Here is an 11,595-nt window from a genome sequence, read left to right on the forward strand (position 1 = left end):
ATCGCCAAACAAGTTCACCATCTCAACGAAACCATGAGAGTAACGGTCATTTGTGAGCCCAACTGCTCTATATATAGAGTGTAGGTGGAAAAGGTCACACTCTGCCGACATGCCAACCGGCGAAGGCGACCTCCAAAGCACCACCACCACCAAAGGTCACACTGTCTGTCGTGCGTAGACACTGTTGACACTGGGTGTTATCGAAGGTCAGACCGCTCTGCGAACTCGTCATATTCTTGACGAGTTTTAAAATGGCGAAGCGGGTGGCAATCATTGGGGCCGGGTGTAGCGGTCTCACTGCCATCAAATGTTGTGTGGACGAAAATCTGGAGCCAATTTGTTTTGAGCGAACTGACGAGCTCGGGGGATTATGGAATTTCACGGAAAAGGTCCGCGAGGATCAAGCGTGCGTGATGAAGTCAACTGTCATCAACAGAAGCAAGGAGATGATGTGTTTCAGCGACTTCCCTATACCCAAAGAGTTCCCCAATTACATGCACAACACTCAGGTAAACACATTCATTATATCGCAATAGACGCTGTTTGTTTAAATGGAATGGGGCCCTGTGTGGGTTGTATATATTGTTCAAGTTATATTCCATAGTTCCATTGATATTGATGGTATATTTTTGATAAACTGAAATTTATGCAACCCGTTACTGATTTGTTTATCTCAGTTTAACATTCATGTATTGCCTGGTGGCTACAGTCAACACAAGACAGACTGCTGACCTCCATATGCACAAGCATGCTCATCCCGATAAAGGTTTATAGATATTGACAGTATATTTATTATCAACTGAATATTATACATCTTGTTAGTGGTTTGTTTAGTTCAGTTTGTTTGGACCGCCTCCGTGGTGTAGTGGTTAGAGCGTCCGCCCGGAGAGCGGAAAGTCGCAGGTTCGATCCCCGACCACGTCATACCAAAAGACGTTGAAATATGGTACTTGTTGGTCCCTGCCTGGTGCTTGGCATTAATGGGTACAAGGCGTGGTCGGCTCGGAGTCAGTATAATGTGTCTGAGTGGGGTATTCATGCTTCACTGCGGCATGGTATCTCAGTGGGCTAGCACTATAAAACCAGCTTCAGTCTGGGCTATTACAAGCAACCGCACATACACATACACACGCATGCACGTCGTCATATGAGTGAAATATTCTCAAGCACGACGTTAAACCCCATATCACCTCACCTCACCTCAGTTTGTTTGCAAGCGCTGATGAACATATTGCCTCTTGGTCAGTTTGGTGTTCGATATTCATTCTCAACCGCAGCTTTTGCTGCAGCATCTGCTTCTCTTTTTACCGTTCATATCAACACCGCGTGTACATTTTGTTGAAAGGACTTTGTGCCTCTAATACCGCTGAAGTTATCATTAGTAGGAATAAAAGTTCAGTTCAGGTCATTATAATGAACCTTTGTTTGTGGTATTGCTCATTGTTCCTGGCCAGTCTGTTTGTGGTCAGTCTGTCCGTGCTCAGTCCGCCCATTGTCAGTCCCATAGCCAGTTTCATTTGCTACCCTATTCGGTCTTACGTACCAATCAGCATGTGCGTTACATTCCAGGGTCACTCAAAATGGCGGCCAACCAAATTGACAGCGATAGTATTTCTTAGACATATAATACATAAACAAGCGATGAAAATCCCTTATTGTTTATATAGGATGTCAGTATGTCCATAAAAAATCTTCTCTTGTCCTTATCACTTGTCCTTATTTCGACGTTTAATTGTTCGATAAATTGTTCACGAAAACCACGGAATGGAACCAGATGTTAGTGCAGGTTAAACAAATGCGAAGACCTGTGCTCCAGAGAAAGGTGATGGACAGGACACCATGGTTATCCTCACGTCACAGCTTTTACTTTGCCAGGTATGGCGGTACTTTAAGATGTATGCAGATGCCTTCAGCCTACAGAAGCACATCCAATACAACAAAGAGATCCTATCGGTGAAGAAGTCAAATGACTACGAGCAGACCGGAAGATGGGATCTGCAGATCAGAGATCACAAGACCGGATGTGATGAGACACAGGTGTTTGACGCGGTGATGGTGTGTACGGGTCATCACGCCAGCAAGAACGTGCCGTACTTCACAGGTCAAGAGGACTTCCAGGGGAAGATCCTTCACTCTCACGACTACAAGGACTGGGCCGGGTACGCTGGGAAGAGGGTCGTAGTTGTCGGTGTCGGCAACTCGGGCGGGGACGTGGCTGTGGAGCTGAGCATGGTCGGGCAGGTGAGTGTGGAATATATAAAAAGCCAAGCCTTTAGTTAGCTGGAATTGACTTAATGCAACACGGAGGTAATAGTGGATGATTTAATTGACGGCAAGTGCTGTACCCCGACAGCATGGTTGCTTAAAATCACTTGATTGTCTGGTTGGGTCTCTATTACATATAGCCGTCATACAGCTGAAATAATCCTGGACCCCGTTTCACAAAGCTCTCGTAAGCCTAAGATCTCGTAACTTTCCTCGTAGCATTCGTACCTCCCATACTATAACTAACGATAGTGGTAGGGCTACGAGAGATTTGTGAAACGGGGCCCTGGTGCTGGTTCAAATAGATATCGGATAGAAAAATATTGGATCCCACAAAAAGATGAATGAAGACTATATACTTCTTTCCACAGGTGTTTCTGAGCACGAGGCGTGGTACCTGGGTAATCAGCAGAATTGCGGACAATGGCATTCCTGGCGATTTTCAAATAGGCACTCGTTTCTTCAACACATTTCGACACGCTATGCCCGAAAAGACACTGAGCAATATGTTTCAGAAACAGCTGAACAAACGTTTCGACCACGAGCTGTACTCCTTGAAGCCTAAACACTCAGTGTTTGCTCAACATCCTACAGTAAACGATGACATGCCCAACAGAATCGCAACTGGATCTTTAAAGATCAAGGCTGACATCAAGAGGTTCACCAAGACTGGCGTGGAGTTCGTTGACGGGACGGTGGAAGATGATATCGACGTTATCATACTGGCTACAGGCTATATATTTGGCTTCCCGTTCATAGATAAATCTGTGATCGACGTTCAGAAGAATAAGGTCAAGATGTTCAAATATATGTTTCCACCTGACCTACCGAAACAGACATTGGTGGTGATTGGTTGTTTTCAGCCTCTCGGCGCCATTATGCCTATTGCAGAATTGCAGTGTCGCTTGGCAACCAGAGTGTTCAAAGTAAGCAGTTTTTCGTTCTTTCTTGTCAATTTGGAAATGAATATAGAGTGCAAGATGTGTACCACAGGAATCAGCAGCAGTAACCTGGTCTTATTCTGTGAATGTTTAACAAAACCCAAATTTTGGACAGTATCCTAAAGCGATTGTTGCAGCAAAATGTGAACAGTATTTCATGGCATTTCGTCTTTTTCTGTGTTGACCTGGGCGGTGTGGTAACCTAGTGGTTAGGTGTTGGCACGTCACGTCGAAGACCCGGGTTCGATTCCCAACATGGGGAAAATGTGTGAAGCCCTTTTCTGGTGTACCCCGCCGGGATATTGCTGGAATACTGCTAAAAGCGGCGTAAAACTAAACTCACTCTCTCACTCTGTGTTCATTAGGGCATATGCAGTCTCCCGTCAAAGTACGAGATGTGGGCGGACATTGGGAAGAAAGAGGCGAACATGGCAGCGAGATATGTCGAGTCCCAGCGTCACACCATCCAGGTCGACTACGTCGACTTTATGGACGAACTGGCAGAACTTGTTGGATGTCGGCCAGCTTTAGGTGAGTGTTGGGTTATCTCCCGTTAGAATAGCCCTGTTGCTGTATATAGTTTCGGTGAGTGAGTATGTCATCATCATCATCATCATGTGTTGAACAATATGCATGCAAGATCACGGCAGACTCCACCACTGGGCTAAGTGACCCCACGTGACCTTGGGTAAGGTCATCGCTACATTGGCATCTACCATTTCGCTGTTTACATCATTGCGCCTTACCGACTTCTGTCCTCACCACCATGGCAAATGGTGAAACCACAAGTCGATCTTACCCTCACCAAACTCAAAAAGTCTGAAACAAATCCCTTGGTGTTCCAACAGGAACACAACCAGTTACGTTCGAAGTATAACACTCACAGATCCATCTTCACAGACGGATCCAAGGACGATGGCCAAGTTGCCAGCGCTACAGTCATTGGAGCCAAGACTGTCTCCTCTAGGATCCCCGACAACAGTTCCATTTTCACCGCTGAAACCAAAGCTATCTTCTCAGCTCTGACCTACATTCAACAGCAAAATCAGTCCAAAAACTTCATCGTATTTACAGATTCATTATCCTGCCTTCAAGCACTTCTAAACGTGACTTCAAGTCAACCAATCATCCTGGACATATTAGAACTGTACAACGACCTTTCTACTAGCCAATATGACATCATCCTCTGCTGGTTGCCGGGTCACGTCGGCATAGCAGGTAACACCAAGGCCGATGCTGCAGCAAAAGCAGCTCTTGAAAAGCCCCTATCTCCACTGCTAATCCCGTACACTGATTTCAAACCCACTATCAAAAGCTATACTCGGGACTTGATGCAAAAAAAGGTAGGACACTCAAGTAGGAAGAAACAAACTCCATGAATTGAAGCCAACAATCGGTTATACCTACTTGGGTTGCCAGTCAAGACGTGATGAAGTAATTTTACGACGATGTCGTATTGGCCACAGTCGGTTTACACATGACTATCTGCTAAAAACAGATGGGGATGGACCCCCCCATATGTCTCTCCTGCGATGAGGCTCTCACCGTCAAACATATTCTGCTTGACTGTATGGATTTTACATCTGCAAGGGACTCGCATTATCACGCAACCAATCTGAAAGATCTGTTCTCCAGCGTGAGCGCTCATCTGATACTAAACTACCTGAGGGAAGTCGATCTATATCATAAAATGTAACTGTGTAATGTCAATAACGAATGTATCTGCTTTTCAATCTAGTGCTATGACATTCTCTGTTCTAAAATGACAACGTAATGAATGTATGTCTTTGAAACGAAACCACTTTGTACTTACAATGTATATTAATGCAGACTTGTTCTCGTCACTATATGGCTGGAATAATGCCGATGTGACGTAAAGCCCAACTCAACTCAACTCAACTCAACTCAACTCAACCTGATCTGACCTGACCTGACCTGACCTGACCTGGCCTGACCTTACGTTCCCACCTCTCGCTAATCGACCATTGCCGAGAGAAACATGACGCACAATATTGTTGGCCTTTGGCCAACGCAGGTGGCATCGTTATTACAGCTTTTTAACATCACCCTGAAGACAAACAAGTGACTGACATCATGAGCATCTATGATCGCAGTTGGGAAGCCATGACGTCTAATATATATATATCATAAGTTGTATGCTTCCCTCGAGGGGAATACGGTCTGATGTACGCCTGACACTGCTACGAAAGGGCGTACATCAGACGGTATTACCCGAGGGAGAAGCTTACAACGTATTTATCTTACCGCCATGTTAAATTACAAACTATCATTTTATTTTATTTTGAAGATCGCAACCGACTATATGACATGTAAACAATATGGGGTCTGCCACTCGACTGGACACATGACATCACTGAAACATATTCTGACTAGCTTAAAACTGCTATAAAAATGATCAGTTATGTTCAAGTTCAAACGATTCAATGTATAAAATAGTTTAAATAAAGCAGTGAAAGTCGGTAAAAGAAATGTGTACATAGTGAACTCTAAAACAGTTAATCGGACGGTTTTCGAACTCTGTGCTCTGCATGCGTCATCTTGTGACGCCATACGACATTCGTCACCACACGCTCCTTTCCGTAACCTCCCAAAAGACTTGCTCCCCTATCGATGCTTGTTATGTGCGAAAATACGACAAACCAATCAGAACGTGGTTTGATAAAATAACACCGAGTAATTAAATCGTTTATGGCATTATGGCATTGTTTAAAAAATCATGAACAATATACGTCGTCATATTGAAAGTACAAAGAACGTAGCTAACAGAATTATGCTGCCTCGTGAAGTTTTTGATAAGAATAATGCGGTTGACGGTTAGAGATTCATATACACGCACGTGCGTTTGTTTACATAACGGCTCTCATTGACGATCTTTACCCCTGAAGGTCCGGTTTAGAATGTTAATCTTCAGTAACCAATGCTTGTCGTAAGAGGCGACTAAGGGGATCTGGTGATCAGGCTCGCTGACTTTGTTGACACATGTCATCGTATCCCAATTGCGCAGATCGATGCTCATGCTGTTGATCACTGGATTGTCTGGTCCAGACTCGATTATTTACAGACTGCCGCCATAAAGCTGGAATATTTCTGAGTGCGGCGTAAAACTAAACTCACTCACTCACTGACGATCTTTCGGGCTTGTTCTGGGGTGCGCTTCCAACAGTTTTAGAAAATGTAATTATCAATCGCTATGAGTTTCAAAACTATAATGTTATATCTGTATGTAACTAATCATCTTTAATCTTTAACATTAAGCATATATTTCACATCTCTGCGAATATTTTGGTCTGACTTTTTCTTGGTCATTCATTATGATATATTTTTCAACGAATTCATTTAAAATTCCAATTGGGGTATGACAGCAAGGTTACACGAATGTTAATAATTACGTCAGAATATGCCTTTAACAAATATGTTTTTCTCCTTCTTTTAGTTGTATCAAAGGGGTTTAATTCTTTAAAATAAATAAGCAAAATTAAAAACAATACAATGTACGGGTGCTTCGGTGATATTAAGTACCATTGGAATGAAACAGGAATAGAGTTATCGTTCCTGTTTAAAGTACTGTAGTTCTGATGTTCATGCGCCAATATCAAATCCTTCCAGAGGGGCACGAGTCGCTATTCGGCTTGTCCCGGAATAACACGAGTTGGTCACGAATGCATACGATTGTTAGCGATACAGCTTCTCGGCGGAGAGTTTTGCGGTCACCGTGGCAGCAGGAAGAATTTTTCCAGTTGTCACCCTCCTGGGAGGGGTGACACGGAAACTTGTTAAAGCGTCATTGACCAATGAAATTAAAGTATTTTACATGAAGGTAGGATAAATACATATGTATCCGGAGTAGAATATGTCACTGGAATGTCTGGCCCAGATTCGATTAACAGACCACCGACAAATGATTCAACAGTCCAGAATCAATCTTAATGATGCATTTCATGTCCCTGTGTGGAAACACATAACTTCCTGATACTCTCCTGAGATATATACACATGTGTGTGTGTGCATGTGCGTGTGTGTGCGTGCGTGCGAGCGTGCGTGCGTGTGTGCAAAAGATGAGTCCAGATATTTCTTCTTGTCAAAACTCTTTATCTGCACAAGGTCTTTCCGTTCAACAGCTCTTCAAGCGTACAATAAGGATTATTGGGACTTAGTTTCCATTGCACCATAATGAAATAATGTGGGTACACTTACGTACATGAACATATGTATACTTTGTTAATTAATTATGGGGGTTGTTTAAAAGACATCACCTATCTCAGATTTCCAAACATCCAACAATTCGTTTCTAGGCCGTCTTCTGGTGAGCGATCCGAAACTTGGACTCAAGTGTTTTTTCGGCCCCACCACCCCCTACCAATTCCGCCTGAGGGGGCCGGGCAGGTGGTCGGGGGCCCGGGAGGCCATCATGACCCAGACATACAGGATGGAGTACCCCTTTAGGACCAGACCTCTGCCCGAAGGTACACAGACACAGTCGTCCCACAGACTCCTCACACTGGTGCTGCTAGTGGTGCTCATTGCCGTCCTTTACCAAGTATTTTTTTAAATGAGGTGTGACGAGTTTATAGAGGAATTTTTACTCGGCGTGGCTTTTTTCTTCTTTTTAGATATTTACTGAGTATAGACAGATGGCCATACACTTCCCGTAGTAGCATTCAGGATCAGGAAACTGTAAAGGATGTCCATGATTTGTTTGAGTGGCATTCTAGAAGTTGGTGGTGCAGGGTTCACAAACTGACTGACTGAGTTTAGTTTTTACGCCGCTTTTAGCAATATTCCAGCAATATCACGGCGGGGGACACCAGAAATGGGCTTAACACATTGTGCCCATGTGGGGAATCGAACCCGGATCCTCGGCGTGACGAGCCAACGCTTTAACCACTAGGCTACCCCACCGCCCCTGGGTTCACAAACCTTCATGGATGATCAACTTCTTTATGTTTACAATAGCGACGTTTCGGTATAGATTCTTATACCGTTTTCAAACAAATGTCGTTATTGTGAAAATAAAGAAGTTGATTATCCATGAAGCTTTGTCATCTCAAGGATGTCTATGGTGTATATATCATTGACGTTTTCAGAGACGCTTTTTTGCCAAACTAGGGGCAGGTCCGAGAACGGGTTCCTTTCATCAACTGAAATTACTGCTGAAATCTTAGTCTCGGCTTTAACTATGTATTATAACTTTGAGTATCTTATGTAAATTCTTTAACTTGTTTTGGGCAGTACATAGGATTGCTATTGCTAATGTTTTGACACGAAAATGTGAACATGTTTGTGGATGGGGATTAGAGATATGTGGAAGCTTTTTGCTACCAAGATATGAATTCTGCCTCAGGTTATATCGGAAACACCAAGTTCACTGTCAGCGTTGCATGTGGCTATTTGGTGGCCCGATCCATGTTTGTCCGTTTTTGTACCTACGACATATTACATTATATGTTGTTGTTTATTCTATATGTGCGCTGTGTATTTTTACACACATTGCTGAATCGAACAAAAACGTGATTTTTACATTGATTTCTATTTGCTTGTATTTGTTTGTTTTGTGAGTGGTTTACAATTTGGGCAGCTACAAAATCGGGCATTATAAAGGGAGAAAAAAATCAGTGCCAAATGTCATTGTCAAACTGTTAAAAAGCCGCGAGTTATACTCCACGGGACAGACCGCCTCCGTGGTGTAGTGGTTAGAGCGTCCGCCCGGCGTGCGGAAGGTCGCGGGTTCGATCCCCGACCGCGTCATACCAAAAGTGTAATGTGTCTGAGTGGGGTATTCATGCTTCACTGCGGCATGGTATCTCAGTGGGCTAGCACTATAAAACCAGCTTCAGTCTGGGCTAGTACAAGCAGCCGCACATACACATACACACGCATGCACGTCGTCATATGAGCGAAGTATTCTCAAGCACGACGTTAAACCCAATTCCATCACCACTCCACGGGACAGCAAGTCAATGGAGATAAGCACTGAACGTGCGGTCGACCTGGATATCTTTAGTTGTCGTTTTACAACTACTAACGGGTTTCACACATATTTACCATGTGGGGATTGGCCTCGAGCCAAAGCTTTAGCCACCTCAGTTTGTTATGGAGAGACTCGTGAAGATTAATATTGGTCTTAAGCAACTTTGATAATATCGTTTTATAATAGCATGCTAGTTTTTACTTTAATAACTGTGATATACTAGTAGTTTTACTGTTCTTCGACAACAGACTTTTAATTTCTAATTGTATAATAACAATAATTGTTCCCGTCACGATGTGGCTGAAATATTGCCGATGTGACGATAAATATTAACTCACTCACTTAAGCAACCCATACTTGTCGTAAGAGGCGACTACTTGTTTTGGATAATCAGGCTCGCTGACTTGTGGAAACATGTCATCATATCTCAGTTATGTAGATCGATGCTCATATTGTTGATCACTGGATTGTCTGGTCCAGACTCGATTTATTTACAGACCGCAGCCATATAGCTGGAATATTGCTGTGTGTGTGGCGTTAAGCAAGTAAAATTTAATGGAGATATCACTCCATACTGTTGCTGTTTAACATTTGAATAATACCAATGCATGTCTGCTTAATATGGGAGGGAACCCCAGACTGATGCAGGGAACCCCAGACTGATGCAGGGTACCCCAGACTGATGCAGGGTACCCCAGACTGATGCAGGGAACCCCAGACTGAAGCAGGTCTCAGATGCTTACAGCATTAGCCATAATAGGGGAAATCGGGAATTCGAACCCTCGATGTTTGGTATCCGGCTTGTCCAAGGGACGCAACTCTGTACAGCGACTTTCATTTCCAGAAATTGTTACAACCTTTTCGAGTGATATCTTCGACAGAAACTTAAACCATGTTATAATACCATGATTCATAATTTTGTATAGTTCAATTTCACTTGTTAAATTGCACGCTTAAAATGGCCAGTGACTTCCTGACTCAGAACCAACAACGTGATGGTATTATAAGTGTTGAATATGTCAGACAATGTTGTATGTTTTGAGACAATAAATAAAAGGCATGTGCCGTACATTGTATGTACTGAGAGTGAGTAAGTAAGCCACTTTTAGCAATATTCCAGCAATATAACGGCAGGGACACCAGAAATGGGCATCACACATTGTACCCATGTGTATATATATATTCGCAGCATGTTAAGCGTGCTCATCTTGTTCAAGTGTTATTCAGACTGCGTTATACAGTGTTATACAGTTAAGAGTGCTCACCTTGTTCAAGTGTTATTCAGACTGCTTTATACAGTCGTTTTACAGTTCACTGTGCTCACCTTGTTAAAGTGTTATTCAGACTGCGTTATACAGTGTTATACAGTTAAGAGTGCTCACCTTGTTCAAGTGTTATTCAGACTGCGTTATACAGTGTTATACAGTTAAGCGTGCTCACCTTGTTCAAGTGTTATTCAGACTGCGTTATACAGTGTTATACAGTTAAGCGTGCTCACCTTGTTCAAGTGTTATTCAGACGTTATACAGTGTTATACAGTTAAGCGTATATCTTGTTCAAGTGTTATTCAGACTGCGTTATACAGTGTTATACAGTTGTGCTCACCTTGTTCAAGTGTTATTCAGACTGGTGTTATACAGTGTTATACAGTTAAGCGTGCTCACCTTGTTCAAGTGTTATTCAGACTGCGTTATACAGTGTTATACAGTTAAGCGTGCTCACCTTGTTCAAGTGTTATTCAGACTGCGTTATACAGTGTTATACAGTTAGCTGCGTTTGTTTCGACCACGTCTATAACCAACTGATGCATACAACGAATCCAAATAATACATGGTCCCTTCGCGTTTGTTACTGTAATAAAATCACTAATGGTTTTGTTTTCGTTATCATCTTGAGTTTATAAATTGTTTATAAACTACCTGTTTGTTATTTTTTGTCAATGCGCCTTAATGAAATCGGTTTGTCCATATATATATATAATTCATATTTCTGTTTTAAGGGTGTGGGTTCAGCCCTGAAATATTTTGAAAATATTCGAGTTATACCCTCCGAGTGAGGTGTTACTGAGCGAGGCAGTTCCTGCACGAAGTGTTACCTCTCGAGTGAGATATATATTCAAGTCTATTGTATTTTTAACTAATATAAATCTTATATCCCCCTGAAGCGTGGAGGAAATGTTTAAATGCAGTTCGCCTTGTCCAGTAGGTCATTGTTCGCACAAGGCTACGTATATTATCTGCCTATCCGCCTCAATATGTTTAATGCAGCGTATAGTATGTGTCGTCACACTTAGACCTGGTTCACGGTGTCAGGAGTTGAAAATCGGGTATGCGCTCTACCGCTAAACTAGGCTGCATTTCAATGAATCCGACAGAGTTACTGGCCGTTGTGTGCCAGATC

The 11,595-nt window shown here is 42.8% G+C and overlaps 1 protein-coding gene across 1 annotated transcript; it reads left to right on the plus strand.

Annotated features, from left to right (window-relative positions):
* The first annotated feature begins 210 nt into the window (after positions 1 to 210).
* On the plus strand, positions 211 to 8,022 carry LOC124271068 (flavin-containing monooxygenase 5-like). Its single transcript, XM_046706138.1, has 5 exons — positions 211 to 509; positions 1,876 to 2,241; positions 2,637 to 3,191; positions 3,572 to 3,737; positions 7,520 to 8,022. Exons 1-5 carry the CDS (start codon positions 252 to 254, stop codon positions 7,774 to 7,776), a joined length of 1,602 nt encoding a protein of 533 aa, XP_046562094.1. The 5' UTR covers positions 211 to 251; the 3' UTR covers positions 7,777 to 8,022.
* The last annotated feature ends 3,573 nt before the right edge of the window (positions 8,023 to 11,595 follow it).

This window comes from Haliotis rubra, unplaced genomic scaffold (assembly GCF_003918875.1).
Source record: "Haliotis rubra isolate DU_JTF1 unplaced genomic scaffold, ASM391887v1 Scf157, whole genome shotgun sequence".
In the NCBI taxonomy this organism is placed as follows: Eukaryota; Metazoa; Mollusca; class Gastropoda; order Lepetellida; family Haliotidae; genus Haliotis; species Haliotis rubra.

Coding starts and splice junctions, on each gene's coding strand:
- LOC124271068 (XM_046706138.1), top strand. CDS start 252: ATGGCGAAGCGGGTGGCAATCATTGGGGCCGGGTGTAGCGGTCTCACT. Junction 3,192..3,571: donor TGGCAACCAGAGTGTTCAAA/GTAAGCAGTTTT, acceptor TGTGTTCATTAG/GGCATATGCAGTCTCCCGTC. Junction 3,738..7,519: donor TGGATGTCGGCCAGCTTTAG/GTGAGTGTTGGG, acceptor ATTCGTTTCTAG/GCCGTCTTCTGGTGAGCGAT.